General features: G+C 33.6%; 1 protein-coding gene across 3 annotated transcripts in view; it reads right to left on the bottom strand.

Annotated features, from left to right (window-relative positions):
* Positions 1-16,948, bottom strand: part of cyc (basic helix-loop-helix ARNT-like protein cyc) — a 31,049-nt gene that overhangs the window by 2,454 nt on the left and 11,647 nt on the right. For 2 of the 3 annotated variants that reach the window (XM_018521074.1, XM_018521076.1), the window contains exons 4-10: positions 14,208-14,279; positions 11,102-11,339; positions 6,117-6,209; positions 4,990-5,107; positions 2,834-3,016; positions 1,231-1,477; positions 639-777 (exon numbers count right to left, since the gene is read on the bottom strand). In XM_018521074.1, coding sequence (XP_018376576.1) covers positions 639-777; positions 1,231-1,477; positions 2,834-3,016; positions 4,990-5,107; positions 6,117-6,209; positions 11,102-11,339; positions 14,208-14,279 — 1,090 coding nt within the window. The remainder of the gene's footprint in view (positions 1-638; positions 778-1,230; positions 1,478-2,833; positions 3,017-4,989; positions 5,108-6,116; positions 6,210-11,101; positions 11,340-14,207; positions 14,280-16,948) is intronic. The other variant, XM_018521075.1, reaches the window with a different exon arrangement.

Here is a 16,948-nt window from a genome sequence, read left to right as displayed (position 1 = left end):
TGGTGGGATCAGAAAGGTGTGATCTATTATGAGCTGCTAAAACCTGGCGAAACCGTTAATACTGAACGCTACCGACAACAAATGATCAATTTGAATCAAGCTTTGCGTGAAAAACGACCGGAATATCAAAAAAGGCAACACAAAGTGATTTTGCTTCATGATAATGCACCATCACACACAGCAAAACTGAGCAAGGAAACGATTGAGGCGTTTGGTTGGGAAATTCGCATGCGACTTACTCACCAGACTTGGCTCCGTCCGATTACTACTTATTTGCATCGATGGGACACGCACTTGCTCAGCAGCGCTCCACTTCGTACGAAAATGGCTAGATGACTGGTTTGGCTCAAAAGAGCAACAATTTTTTTGGCGTCCACAAATTGTCAGACAGGTGGGAAAAATGTATAGCTAGCGATGGGTAATACTTCGAATAAAATATTTTTTATCATTTTCATGCAATAAACGTGAATTTTCTATTAAAAAATTCCGGTTTCATATTTACATACCTGGTACGTTCTCGATGAGGAGTCTTTGCATGTCGTATGGGTATTAACAATTCTAGTACTTTACAATTTATTTTAATCCGATTATCGCGAAGAACAATTGCGAAGTGATAACGTTGAACAACAGTTAATCACCTGCGTGGTAACGCGTTCGAAAGTTTGCAACACAGCTTTGTGAGATTCTGCCAGATGAGGAATGTCATCGTGATGATAGTATTCGTACATACTGGTGCCCAGCAGTTCCTGAGGTAGAAAGCCCAATACTGGAGTAGCTCTATATGAGGAAAAAGATAATTCTGTAATATATACAAGACGTCCATATATAGTTTATCGATATTCCAAAATTTATGCATGTCTTTTTTTATAATGCATATTTTTTAATTGCAAATAAGGCTGAATAACAAACAATTAATAAATTCGCTTTTAATTATAGTTTTAGCAGTTTTCTTCTTTTAGAAATTATAATATAAGCAGAAATAAATAACAATACATGTGAATATAAATAAAAATTTATGAGACATGTTTGTTACTGTATATTTTGAAGAAGAAAGCCAAGAATAGCAAATTTCCTTTTTTCAATGTATTATATTTAGATTACATGTAATGTATTACTAGATATTATAATATATTGTATATCGCAATTACTACAAATATTTCGCTAACGTCTTCTATCTACCTTTTGATAATGCTAATCGTTTTTAATGGTCCAGTAACAATCTCGATATACCTTTGGTCCACGAACAGAAATTTGCCATCCATTGCGTGTCGCGAGACGAATTGTATGGGTCTCGAATGGGGCTTCCTCGACGGCAACGTGACCGTCGATATCGCCGTTTGGATTCGGCCTACCGCTACCAAGCAGGACAAATTACACGCTTCGCCGTCGGCCTCGCCCTCCTGTTCCTCGAGACCGATCTTTGCGGGCGCCCAGGACTTCAGATAGCCCGTGCACTGAATCACGCAATACTTCCAATCTAAAAAAGACGCGTCTCTGTGCAGATTCGCCGATTGAGATTGAATTCGCAAACTTTATAAATGATACAAATTACACTACCGTTTATACAAATTCAGGAACACTTGCGATTTTCTCGCATCACAAAAAGTTAAAAAAAAAATTCTAAGATTAAAAAAATTTACAGCTATATATCTTCCTTTTAAAATATATTTTTGAAAATTTCTCTACAACTTTTTTTCACTGAAATACTTATATAATTTTTCGAAATGCAAGAAAATCGCAAGCATTCTCGAATTTATAAATCGTAGTATATATAATTAGTTTTACATTACATTTTATAGGTATATTGTTATATTTTACACGTATAGAAAGTGAAGAGACGATGGGACGAATGAGACGAAATTGTAGAGAACGAGTAAGGGGAAAGTATCGGGACTTTACGATTGCCGGTGAGATATTTGATGAGGATATATCAGCGATCCTTTCACCGGCGTTTTGCTGCGATACTGTATACGGTTTCTACTTTTCACCTTTGACGAGCCATGCGACAAATTTTCGTGCCGTGTCTCCGATCGTGCGTGTGACTCTCCAAAAGACGCGTTTGCATCCCCGATACAAACACCCTGAATCGTCACGGTCATATTTTTTCGCACTGCAAGGAGCTTTGCTTCTTGAAAGAAAATTGAATCCGTCATTGGACAAAGGACACGACTTAGAATTATTTTTTTTTTTTAGAAAAAAGTATTGTGTTCATTTAAAAAAAATACGTGATAATCACAATATTCGGACAATACATTTGTGTTATCATTTTTGTAAAAAAAATATACAAAAAGAACAATTTTATTAAAAGATTTAAAATTTTGTTGGATACAAATCTGAAAAATAATTTTATTGAATCATAAAATAATTATTAAGAAAAATAATTCTATTTTCGGTCAAAGCAGATCTTATAAAATTAATGCTTACTAATACTAACATACAAATTTTGGTAAATATATTTTCTCAGTTTTATAAACTATGCGAAATAATTGTGTTAACAAAATAATTATATTGCAAATTATAAAGCGATAAGCAATACAAAAAATTTTAATATTTTTACAACCATTTTCAATTTCCACAAAATTATTTTGATGTACAACAAATTTACTTTCAGATTTGTATCGAATAAAATTTTAGATCTGTTAATAAAATCGTTTTTTTTGTATATTCATTAATCAACAATAAAAGCTCTTCCTCTAGTTAAAAAAAAAACACTTGTGATGTCTCAATAAATTTATTTATACGTGCTCTTTTCACGTATGATGATCGATTCGAGTTACCGATTGTTCCGCATTGCCGAATGAATTATGCTTTTTGGGTAATTAGCCGCACTCACCTACGTTTTGTTGCTTCTTTCTCCTATGACAGCTAGCGGTGGCGTCGGCTTCCTCCTTCACTTGCATCTCACCGCAACGGACCCCGTCGACTTTACGTTTCATCCGACAGAAGAAGGATCTCCGCGCACCGGGGCAAAGTCGTGACACATCCTGGGGCACGTCAGTTTTCACCGGTAACATGGCTGAAAAATTACGAAAATTAGCAACGGTCCATCAACGGACGATTAATAATTTTATTCATACCGGAAAGAATGGTTTTACTAAAGTAAATTCTGAAAATTTAGCTAGATACAGATCTAAAAATAATTTTGTTAGACCATCAAAAATGTAGAACGCTTAAAAGTTGATGATAATGCAGTCAAAAGTTTTACCTTTTAAACACAAAAGGTGTAGTAAGCCTTAAGCTTTAAGACATTGATCAATCATAGTCGAATGTGAGAAGAATTATCGATTATGATTGGTCAATTCTTTAAGACTGCTTCTATTGTTTACTGCTTCTATTGTGTTTGCGGGATTAACATTTTAGCAGCCAATTTGATATATATAATTTCATATTTCTATATATAATTATTTTGATGGTTCAAACAAAATTATTTTCAGGTCTACATCTACGAAACTTTTAGATAATTTAACAAAACTATTCTTTCCTTGTATCCTTGCATTCTATCTCCTTTTTTTCCTTTTTTATTTCTACCTGATATTTCTCTCTTTTATATCTTTATTTCTCACGTCTCTCTCATATCTCTATCACGAAAAATATTCATTATATGGTATTAATGTCGCATTTACTAGCGTCTTAAATATATACTTTAACGATCCAAACGCTTAACATGCAGATCGCGTCGCGATGCAACATTCGAGGAATCCTGGCATTAGACTCGTTCGGCAACTCTTCGTCTCCTTTCCTCATTCGGCGTGGATCTTTCGCAATATTCTTATCTGGTAGGCACGCTAATTCTAAGATGTTTATCGGCAAAGCTTACGCGAGCAAATGCTGCCGAGCGACTGACATTTATCGGGTAAAGGTGGTGGAAGAGATGCGCACGGCAACTAATTTGCGTTCGCAATGATCGACGCGTCGAGCGTGAGGCAACGTCGAAAGGTGCTATAATTAATAGCTTTGAAGGCGGAAAGCCTTTTCTCATGGCCGGAGAAATTAATGCCCCGCATGCGGCTGGGTCGGCGCCCGCCAAGTCGAAATCTGCGAAAAGTGCGTTCCGTTTCAATAAATATAAATAATAGGGTAACTCCGGTATATACGCCGCACCTATCAACAACTTAATTTATTGAGTATTATTTACTAGTTCGTTTAAAATAAACAAACTATATCAGTAAAAACTTTGTACTGTCTACTACTATGAAAAAAATATTAGAAATCCGAAATATTTAGTTTTTGTATTAAAAAATAAACTTTTTGAAATCTTGCATTTTTGCTATATATAGATAATGGGTGGGATATATGGCAAAAATTCAAGGGTTTCAACAAACTAAACAAAGAGAATACGAAAGCAAAGTACTTGTATCTTGCTATACAACATGCTTTACTATTCCTCTACACGTATGTATCACGAAATAACCACTAGTATAGGTCTTTTACATGCCTTACAGTAATCATTTTATGTAGATTATAATTTATGATGATGCTACTTGTTACACACACAGTGACAAATCGATTCAACTCACAATAATTTCATTAATATTAACAGCAAGAAGCTAAAATTATAATTCAATATTAATATAACATAAAGGCATGTAACAGAGTAGTTGCGAGGAAATTACCTCTACTCCTTCTATTTTTTCTAACTTCCGCGGCGTATATACCGGAGTTACCCTATAATGCGCATGATATGTATCATTTTATCCTTATTCTTCATATTAAAGAAAAATAAAATGATACGTCATACGCATCATACGTGAAACGGAACGCATTCTAGAAATACAGTAAGATGGGATTTCATTTGTGCGTTATTGTCATACGACAAATTTTTCGAGCCTGTTGATTGGCTATAGGATAGAGAGATCCGAGGACCTCTCTATCCTACACACATTTGTCGTACAACAAAAACGCACAAATGAAATCTCACCCGTAATGTGAAAAAGCAATATTTGCGTTTAATATACTAGCGGTCGTAATACAGCAACAGCTGATACTTACTTTTTGCGTCAATCAGTCGTTCCCTCGGACTGAGATCGGAGGATGAGAGCTGCTCCTTTACCTTCGCAACATCCTTAGGGTGTAGAATATCGAACCAGCTTTGACCCAATAAGTCACCCTGTGATGGTATTAAGATCCTTAAAGTTTGTAATTCAGTAAAAATTCAAAACGATACAAGTCGACTATAAATATAATGTGTATAGATAGTATTCATATAATGTTAGCGGATTTATAAAACTGGGATATCCTGAACACTGAGAAGGTAATGAAGAATTAATAATATTAAAACTACTTTATGTTTATAATATCTATTTTTAATTCGTAATATATATGCCGATTTTTGAAGAAAGTGCTTTTCTTTGAGACAATTAAACGTCAACATTTTAAACGCTTGCTTGGTTCCTATAGCCATTATTTCGAAACAGAATCTAATAGCAAATTCAGTTGGACACATTAATGCATGCTGATATATATTAAAGTATCGTCAAAATCGATAAAAATGTCTATTTAATATAAATATATAATAATAAAAAAAATGATAATTTTATTGAAGTTCAATTTGAATAAAAAGAAGATATAATAAAAAGATATAACGTATAACAGCTTTAATATGCACCAGTAATGCATCAAATCAAATTCGCTATATAAGAAAAGTCTTCAAAATATTGCTTATCTCATTAATGATTATCTTACATAAGCTTGTTGTTCATAACAGCATTATATTAATAAGCATCAATGCGTATTAGTGCATCTAGTTGAATTTGATAAATTATTATATCTAAATCGTAGCAGAAATGCCAAAATGACGAAAAATTGATAAATTCACAAATTATCAATCTTGACATGGTAGTAATAGCAATGATAGTGATCACTGCCAATCAAACATAGACTGCATAAATACCCATTTCACAAGATATAATTTATAGCCAATGAGATGAATACGCAGCAGACGTTACTCAGACAGAGGCTAATGGTAACATGGACATTACGATTAATTAGCCATTGAACGGAGATTCTTATGCGTGATGCTAGTACACTCGCTTTTGCGATATTCCTCATACTGATAGATCTCGGAGTGTATAATGGAAATTTAAAGAGTAATTCGATATAGCGACATAATTCGATACCTGAGAATAATTAAGAGTCTGCGAGACGGACTCGGACACGTAGAGAATTCTCCCGCGATCACAGCCCACCACAAAGACGAAGCCCTCTGCAGCCTGGAACAAGGCAAGCTGCTTTCTATTACGCTGTGGAGAACAAACCGTTAATTACAGCCGAAGAGGTCACACTTCTTTGAATCTTGATTTTTGAAGAATAAAGGGATAAGAAGAGAAGGAAAATGAATGAGGGATAGGAAAAGGATAGAGACTCTATAACAGAGTCTGATCACAAACAATTTTTATAAAACAAGAGTGAGAAAGAAGAATATATAGGTATACTGTCTCTTTTTATATATGTTGTTCTTATTCTAACTTATTGTTAGTAAAGTGAATAAAAACCTGTTGTTAATAAGAGTAATTAACAGTGTCATTGTTCATTGTGAATTAACAAAATTATTTTCAATTAAAATATAATGCTGTTGATATAACATCATTTTTTTAGTGCACATAAATGCTGTCAAATACCAATAAATTATAAAATCAACAATACAATCAATAATATACAATATATATGATTAATAATAATGATTTTCAACTGAAATATAAAAATCACTCTGAACAACTGTTTATGTAATAAAAAAATTGTTCGTATACTAACTAAAGAAATTATTTTCGGATGAAGAAGCGCAACGGTCTCGCTCGTTAAACGAATATAACATCGACAAAAATGCATTTTGCATTAAAAATTAAAGATTACATTATATGCAATTATTTCCTGCAAATTATGATATTTGAGCGATTTTCCGACCGATGGGAGATTTTGATGGAATAAGCTGGATCAACTTGCCGTTTTTCGCACGTGTATTCAGTCACACGAAATCGCCCACGACATTTCACTCGTAATTTTGCTGAGTCGCGAATACAATCGCTACAATATCCGCACGAGCGTATTATTTATCGTTGCACTAGTTAGACGCTAACGTCCGCGTTACGTAATCGTTTGCGAGGTTCGACGTATCGTCGATCGCATGTAACGTTCATTAATTAATCATGTCAATGCGATTCAACGCAATTCGCGCGACCCAACAAAGGCATGCCCGAGTTTCTTGTGCTTTGTTACTCGCGGCACCTACGTTTCCCTCGTAAAGTTCGGATAAGTCAGGATAGAAATATCTAAATCCCGAACGGCTTTTACCGTGACGCGGAGGTATGTACACTTATATAAAGAATAGTTTTGCTGAAGTATTTAAAAATTTAGCTAGATAAAAGATTTGAAAATATTTTTATTGAACCATTAAAATAATTACATAGAAAGCTTAAATAATGTTGCAAACAGTTTTAACATTCTAACAATCAGTTTGAGCATCGTACACTATAAATTCATGTCAAATTATTATCCAATTTGAGTTATTTTTAATCGTTTCTTAACACGGAGAAAATTTTATATTAAGTTTTAATACACAATTTTAAATTATATAATACTTTACTATGTCTAATATTTCCGATGGACCGTCACAACATGATTCCGATATAACTTTTATTATGGTAATACTAATTTTTATCACATAATTATAATAAATAAAGTAATTATTTTATTAAACCAGTGCTTAAGCCATATTCTCTCTCTAATATGAAAACTGTTAATTTTTACTATGGTACGTAAACAAAATTTGCTAGGTAATTTGCTCGTATATTTTTTACTTATCTTTACAATACTAACTTTTATTCAACAAATTGTGATTTTGTAATAAAAAATTTTTATTATAAAAAAGTGTAAAAATTACGTTGCATTATTATTACAAAAAAAATAACTATAGCATTTAAATTTATAATTTACATAAAAATAACATTTAAACTTATAATTTACATGATGTCCGCAGCTACTTATACCATATTATAGTAATTTTAAATATAAAATTTTCTCCGTGTATAATTAGTTTTTAACTAAAGCAATAGAATTAAATAATTTAACTCAAAGAAATGTATTAAATTTGTCTGAAATTTAATTTGTTATTTACTAAGTGCGTAAATAAAAAGTAAAAACAAAGAAACAATTACAAAATCCATATTAATGGACATTGTTTATTTTGAAACTAATTATAGAAATGGATTAATTTATATTTTAATACATATAAAAATTAAAAATAACAAAATACTATTTAACTTAAGGGGGGGATTGGATTATTCTTTTGTGATAATATAGTGTATAACATTATTTTCAAGATTCAAACAAAATTATCAAAATTTCAAATCTGTACCTAAAGTTTTAAATACTTCAGCAAAATCGTTTTTCCTGTATACTTTCGGTATCAAACGAACGCCATAAACGTGTAGTCCATACATACGTTTTATCGCTGTATACGGCAAGTTTTACGCGGATTAAGTGCGCGCCGCGACATTTGTATCAATTTTTGCCTCGTTTAATCGGCAGGTGATTTAACATTATTCTCAACTGTAACACGCTCAGCCGGATCTCGATGGTAATAAACGTACCGATTCGCAATGGGGAGCTCTTTACGCCGCGATTAGAGCACGTTTAAAGCCGATCTGACTCGGTATGTGTCGGGCGTGGTCATTCACTCTCAGATATTTTCCTATACGGCAAACGCGCGTGAACGAGTGAGAAAGAAAAGAACTCCCCTCGATAGAAGATAAATGTGTATATGTACACATGACAATGAGAAATATCTGGATCAAGCACCAGCTCCGAGCTCCGCGCGTTTAAATGGAATCTAGGGTGAATAGGAGTTATCGCGGTCGTTGAAGTATTCCTTTTCCTTGTTTTCCGCGGACGTGGCAAAGTGTACGCTTTATAACGATATGTTTCGAATAATTATACGCCGCTTTTCATGCACCTAAATAACCGTCACTACATTGGCACGCGGTGAATTTTAATCTTCAGAAAAATTATTTTTGTAATAATAACACGTGTAACGTTTGCTATAACATAGAATTAGAACACTATAGATATGTACTATTATCGCAAAAGATTTTCTTTTGAACGCGAGGAGAGATTCAGGGAAGTAATAATCCAATAATAATATGTATATGATGTTCGCTACAACGTAGGATTAGAGCAGACATTATGCACGGAAGGAACGATTTTGCTGAGATATCTAAAAGTTTAAGTAGATACAGATCTGAAAATAATTTTGTTGGACCGTCAAAATAATTATGTAGAAAACTTGAGCATAAGCAATGCTGCAAAAAGTTTCACATTCTAGTAACCAATCAGTTTAAGCTACATTACTAATTTGATAGAGTTTAACAAAATTTATTTTCAGATCTGTATCTAACTGAATTTTTAAATATTTCAACATTCTTTTCGTGTACCTAAATATGCGTTATCATAACAGATTTTTTTAACGCAAAGAAAGATTCGGGCAAGTATAACATTAAGCCATGTATACACCTAGCGAACGAACACCGAACGCGAATGTTCGGATATTAGTGTTTATATTTGTGAGCAGTTTATTCTTTTTCTTGATTGTACGGAATACTAGTATTCGACCAGATTCGATGTTCGTTTCATGTAGCAATTAAACTTGTGCGACTTTTATGTAACAAACAACAATACAAATTTTTACGTTTGCTTTTCGTTCGGTGTTCGTTCGCTAGGTGAATACGTGGCTTTACATACATCAAGAGAAGTCAAATTTCACATAAACATAAATAAATGCGTACAAGCTGGAGCGTTTACGGATTACAAAAGAAAATCTTTCTATTCTCTGCACTTAAATTAAATTCATAATGTCAAATTATACTCTCTAAAATTTTCAAAGTAAATTTCACTCTGAAGAGTGAAATCTCACTCTTAAAGACTGAAAATTAGACCACTCTTTTTTAAGACTGGTTCAATTTTCACTCTTTAGAATGAGATGCCACTCCAAAGAATTTAAAAAGAATCAAAGAAATAGATTGATTTACATTTTGGCACACATGAAAGTTAAAAAGGATAAAATATTATTTGATTCAAGAGATTTGGTTACCATTACTCCTTTGATATCTAACAGTATACTACCTGGAACCTCATTCCTGCTAATTGGTCCGGAATTAAAGGCGTAGGTGATTTGAGAGCGCTTCGACCTAAGGTACTATTAGCGTGATACTATAAATCTACATGCTTCGGACCTTTCCTTTCGCCGCGCCGCGGCACGAGACCAAGCCGGATAAAAGTCTGTAGCATGCGGGAGAAAGGGAGTTATCCGCTGGTTTCGCTCCGCTCGATTTCGTGCAAAAAGATTACAAAAGATACCAGCTCGGTCTCTTACGAGCCGCGGCAAAAATACGTATCATAAATGAATTTCAAGTTAACGATACCAAGCATTGTGGTTTCAGTGAATTATCCGATCCCACGATCGTGTTTAGCACGCGTAACCGTGGAGTTTATTCAGAAGTATCACTTCTAAAACTAAGCGAGACGCAAATGACGATACAATGAAACGAGCAAATAATATATTAATTTGTTATAAAAAAAAATAAAAACAAATTTCTTTTTATAGGATAATACAAATAAAGTAAAAGTATCTGTCAACCTTTCGCAATTATTCGTAGTGCAGAATAGGAGAAAGATAAGATTTGATCGTTATTATCCGTAACCGAGAAATTAAATTTAGAATATAATCTCTTACAATCATTTGTATATACACTGTTAAATTCATAATGTCAAATTATATCCAATTTGAGTTATTTTTAATAATTTCTACAGGTCGCTACTGCTCCTACTCAATATGTCATTAATTTAATCCAAAACAGTAAAGTTAAATACTTTAACTCCAGTAAATGTATTAAATTTTATTCAAAAATTTAATTTATTATTTAATAAGTGCATACCTTAATATGGATGTTGATTATTTTGAAATTAATTCCAGAAATGGATTGATTTACATTTTGACACACATGGAGGTTTAAATAACAAAATGTTATTTAACTCAAGGGATTGGGTACTATTGCTCCTTTGATATCTAACGGTGTAGATATTACGCAATTACCGTTCGAGTTCGACTTACTTGAAGAATGAGCGTCTTGAGTTCCTGATCGCTGAGAAATGCGGGCTTATAGTGACCTTCCGTGTATGAGGTAACCGCGCCGAAGATAGTCTTGAGGTGCTGCACCGCCATTCGCAGCACGGTCAGCTTGTCTAGCTTCCGCGACATCGCGTGACACATCGGTATCATCGCCGATAGCTCGGTGATGTATGTATTCATCTTGTCCCTTCTGCGCTTCTCGATTTCACTATGGTTCTGCCTGAAAGCATAGAAACAACGGTCCTATCAATTCGCCAAATTTTAATAACGAAGATAAGAATGTGAAATTTTTACATTGGATAAAAACAAAAAGTCTTACTGCATTAATTGAAATCCTAGTAGATTCAACTGGAAAAGTACAAATTAAACACTTATAATTAAATTTATTCTAGTCAAGATAACACCAGAATTCTGATTGATGTTACCAAAATCTTCTGGTTCGTTTATTTTCAAACAAAATTTTTTCTCAGTACAGTGTATTATATATGTATTTGATACCAACAGGTATCCAAATAAAGACAACTCGTAAAATTAAAGTTTCGGAGATTTCATAAAATTACGATATAATATTTGTGATCTAGTTCATATCTCTAGTTATGGTTGTGTATAAGAAACATGTAGCTGATATTGTATCTATATTTTATCGTTAATCAACGACCAGTACTGGAATTAAAAATGATCTTAAAATGATCACCTATAACCACATGGTCCAACCTAACAATTTTAATTGCATAAAGTAGGAAATTCAAATCGGACATTTCATTAATGCATTTTCCGATAACATAAACACGAATACAAGCTGTTACAAAAATTTTACATTTTTACATTTTTCTAAAAGACAAATCGAGTAATATATCTGAAATTATTATTTTTTCTCATATTTCACACATATTTTTGTCTTTTTTAAATAAGGGATTAAATATCCACGTGGATGCTTGTTGCGTTAATCGCGTGAACGGAATCCCATTCCATACACCGTCCGTTTCATGTAAACAAGAAACGGAAACAAAGATTGGAATGTGCAGAGTTACAGAACGATGTAGTATGGCTGTTGTAAGGTACTCTGCTGACCACAGCAGATTTTTCTGCGAAGGTTTCATCCACGTGGACCGGGGCCATGCGCGTTGGTCTTTAACCCTCTGGAATTGACGGTGGATTTATTTAATTCACTCAATTATGATATATATTCTTCAACTATATATTTTCAATTATATTCTTTATGTTACATCTGCAAATTTGAATTATTGTTATTAAAATAAACTTAGTATTTACTCTTTTTTACATAAGCTGCGTCACTTTGGTCCCTTGAAAACGAGTCTTTTGATCAACATAAATTACATGGATCTCACAGAGCGTCAGTAATTATTATGTTGCAGATTTTAATGTCAGCTCCGGAGGGTTAAAGCTGAGTTCTCCAGAAAACTCAACATACTCGTGCAGTCGCGTGAATTATGCGGCAACGAGATCGGCGACCGACGAGGCCGCGTGTCAATTACACATAAGGAGAAAAGGGTGATTTGACCCATAAAACGACGTCTTTTCAGAGCGCATGCTGATTTGTCTCTCAAGAATTTGCATTCATATCGCGCCCGGGGGGAGATAAATTGCACGGCGGAAATCGTTGCGGTGCGGCGGAAAAAAACTGGTCTCGACTCTATGCCGGACTCGGACTATTATATCGCATAATTATGCTCGATTGAAGTGGACATATCGTAATAGTTATCGTAATATCCGTCAGACTTTTATATCTGGCCTCAGTGAGTTTATAGAATGCATGTTAAACAAGTACCTTCATGGAAAGAACGATTTTGTGAAGTAGCTAGCAATTTCTCTAGATACAGATCTGAAAATAATTTTATTAAACTATTAAAATAATTACATACTCTGAAAAAAAGGCTCTGATGTACAAACAAGAATTACAGACAAAACGAATTCGCGTATGAGTCAAAATTCTGAATTATATCGTAATAATTGAATGTTTAATAATCTCAACTAGACTATTTGATAGATTTAGTTATAATTGACTGTAGTAACTCTCTGATTGAATCTACCTGAATTCCAATTAACAAAACTTTTTTAATAGGAATCAGTGGAATCAATGTAGGAATCTCAAGCATGATGAGCAATGCTATAAAAAGTTTTGACATTATAGCAATCATTTAAGCGTCCTGCATAATTGTTTTGATAATCCAACGAAATTATTTTCAGATCTGTATTTCGCTAAATTTTTAATACTTCAGCAAAACAGTTCTTTCTGTGTTGAAATTTCCACCGGATATCAATCTATATGTGTTACCAAATATACATACACGCTCATTTGCTACAACGATACAACTCGAAAGACCAAAGTCTTCCAAGAAATATATTTGAATATTGAATTTTGAATTATTAGTATTTTGTAATATTAATTTTAAAATATAAATTTTAATAATAACTGATTATAGAAGAATAAAAGTATGTCCTTTTAAAGAATGTTTTTTCTGTTTTTCTTTATATTTTTTTTACAAACAATTAAAAAATGATAATTTTTCAGTTACGTCATTGTTATATGAGCGATATAATACAATGCAATATTTATTATACAAATATATATATTATAATATAATATATGTATAACTTGTATTATATTCCAAATCATACGAACATTTTATTTCTAAAAGATGAGAGACGTTTAGACAAAGTATTCGAAGGTTCAAAATATTCCTTAGGGTTTTATGAGATTTTTTGGAATATTAATATTCCTTTAAATGTTTGCAAATTCTTCGATTTAAAAATAATTCAATTGTTAATGCGTAATAGACGAGCAATAAAAAGCGTGACGCTTCGCAATCGAACAACTGTTTTTGCGGAACAGCTTCGCATCGGACAGTGGCTGATAATACATGATGATCGGATTTAGTGACGTCGCTGATGAAGCCGGAGTAAAGAATCAAGGTAGGTCAAGGTAGCACTCACCTTGGCAATATCTGACATAATACTACATAATCACCGTAATCAACGATTGCGTTACAAGTTCGAATCGATTGTATCGCGTGCTCGGGAATCCCGAACAATAATTTTTTTTTCTTATACTTTACAATGTACTTACTTCTTACTATCGTCGTTTGTGCGAACTGATTTGGCGTCATCTCCCAGGTCATCCAAGAGATCGCTTCCAATGCTGAAATAGACAACAATAATATATACATAAATAAGTAATTAAATTAATATTACAAAAAATTATTTTTTAATATTATTATTTTTTTATATTAATCTTTCATTATTCACGTGGGATGAATCCACAGAATTTCCCAGCCTTGTAAATTCGCTAAATAGATGAATGCTGTATTTATACACATTATTGTATTTAGCCCAAATTTCCAGCAAAACAAGCTGACGTTATTTGACAAGCTGTCGTCATGTTGACAACAAATAACGTCAGCTGTTTACTGGATTGTTTCACAATAAAAAAAAAATTTTTTCGCATCGATCTTTATTTAAAGAATGTCTAAAATATTATCACTCTTTATTTAATTAAAAATCAAAGAGAATAATAAAAATTGAAATATAATACAATATTAAAAGTGTCAGATACCTCATGCGAATAATGATCGATTAACTGAAGAATTTTTAATGACACCGTTCTCTCTTGTAAGATACATTTTGCCGATTAAACGCGCAATGTGGTAATCTAAGTACGTAATTGGCGAAGTCCCTTCGTGGCGACTAAATTCGGTCGAAACATCACAGGAAAACAATTTCTTCGGCATATTACGACCTTCGTAGAGGGTGTTACCCCTTTGATGGTAAATTTCACCAAGTTTCGCCCGCGTAGAGCTTCCTCTCCCCCGTCCTTTGTGTCTCGAGCTCGAAAAGTCGCACGTGGGTTTCCCTCGCGAGGAAATATTTGTCGATATGATTCCTTCGTCGTGAAAGACTCACCTCGGAAACGAGACACGCGTAAATATTTACCACAATAAAAATGCGCGCATGCATTTCAATTTTGCTTAAGGCCATCAACGATCAGGTTCTCAGATATTATCATTGTATAACGATTTCTTATATTCATAGATTATTTATATTGCAGAAATTGTTGACGTTACGAATCACGTGTGTTACGTCCGGCTCAATTCCAAACGAGGCAAAAAATTTATTCAGCGGACCTTGACACACGGATGACACAAACGAGATGCAAATTCATAATGTCAAATTCAGAATTAAGAAAGTTACTTTATAAACATAAATCGTTGCTGTTCTTTTTCCGAAAAGTAATTCATAACCGTTAATGAATTTAAAATGTAACTTGTTATCATTATATAGAGTGTCAAATTAAACCTAATTTAAACCGTTTAACTCCATTGTTTTAGTATAAGATAACAATATAATTGAGAAACAATAAACGACGACTCAAATTAGGTTAAATTCGACACTACAGATTTAACTATGCAAACTCTCCAATTTCTTATTTAAGGTATGCGATGTCCAATTTCTTATTTAAGGATATCTAGCATCAGCTACGTGTATCTTCCGCGAACATCCCTTGCGAAGCAAGCAATGAAGGTAATTGTCGAGGGCAATTTCGGGATCTCCAGAGAGAGGTAGGCAAATCTTCCGTTCCGTCGACGATTAAGTTAACCCTTTGACCGCGTATCCGACACCTTGATTGGGTAATTACTTGGAACTACCGGGCGCGAAATATCTCGAAGCATCGGCATCGATGAGTATCGAGAAGTCGGATGAGGGGCACGGCGACAGGACCAGGGAAGTGAGTCGCTAGTTACCGCGGGTTGTTTGTCGCAGCTCGTGAGACTCCAGACTCTTGGCAGGGCACATTTGGCGGGCTTCGTTTCGCGCTTCATGCTAATGTGTAATATTCCGCGATACGACTTCCACCTACGTGCCACACGGAGCTTTGTGCTCCGAGGCGGTTATTACCATGGCCGATTCTTAGGTGCCGTGTGTTCGTCTGCGAGCACTAGGCGACAGACAAAAGAACGTTGCTCCACGTGGCGTGAGATCTCGCACAAAAATTTCCGATAAGAGAATCTCATTTCTAGCGCTTCTCCTTATTCGTTCATTTAAGATGAACATTTACAGTCGATTTCTGTTTTCTATTTTCGTGAACGTTAAATTGATGATCCCTTCTTGGAGTTCTGGAGATATATTCATATTTAAGTTAAAAATAAGTTATAGAAGAAGAATTTTTTTTTTTTTTCAGCACAAGCCAAGAAAGGGACTTGGTACACACTTTTTTTCCTTATTTTCATAATTCATCTATCCTGCTGACTATTTTTAAATCTAATTCCTAATGTATCAATATCGATGTACATACAATATTTTCTCGTTATTCCTATCTAATCTTTTTCTATGTACAATAAATCTACACATTTTATACCTCTCCTTTTTTATTTTTACTCTATTTATTCCATTCTTATCCTACTTATTGTTAGTTACCTACTTCCTCCCTGTTGTCGTTACTTAATTAAACTCTGACCTACTTCCTCCCCATTTCTTTTAGATTTTTTTTCCTAAGAAATCCGAATATCCTCTTCTTTCTACTTCTATCAATTTCTAATTTTACACCTATACCTCACGGATAAAGTCTTATAAATAAAAGTTAGAAGTTAATAGAAATAGAGGAAAGAGAATTCAGATTTTTGAAGAAAGAAAATCTAAAAAAAAGTAGGGAGGAAGTACATCAGGATTTAGCGAAATCGAGTGACGACAATATAGAAGAAGCATATATATTAGATGTTGAATTTAATTCCTGCCGTTTTTCGTCTCCAAAATTGATTTGTTTCGAAGGGAAATACTTTAATCAAAGTATTATTAATAAAGTATTATTAATTA

Source organism: Trachymyrmex cornetzi, unplaced genomic scaffold, assembly GCF_001594075.2.
Source record: "Trachymyrmex cornetzi isolate Tcor2-1 unplaced genomic scaffold, Tcor1.1 scaffold96, whole genome shotgun sequence".
NCBI classification, from domain to species: Eukaryota; Metazoa; Arthropoda; class Insecta; order Hymenoptera; family Formicidae; genus Trachymyrmex; species Trachymyrmex cornetzi.
The sequence above is the reverse complement of the archived record's forward strand: the minus strand, read 5'-3'. Positions and strand labels throughout refer to the sequence as shown.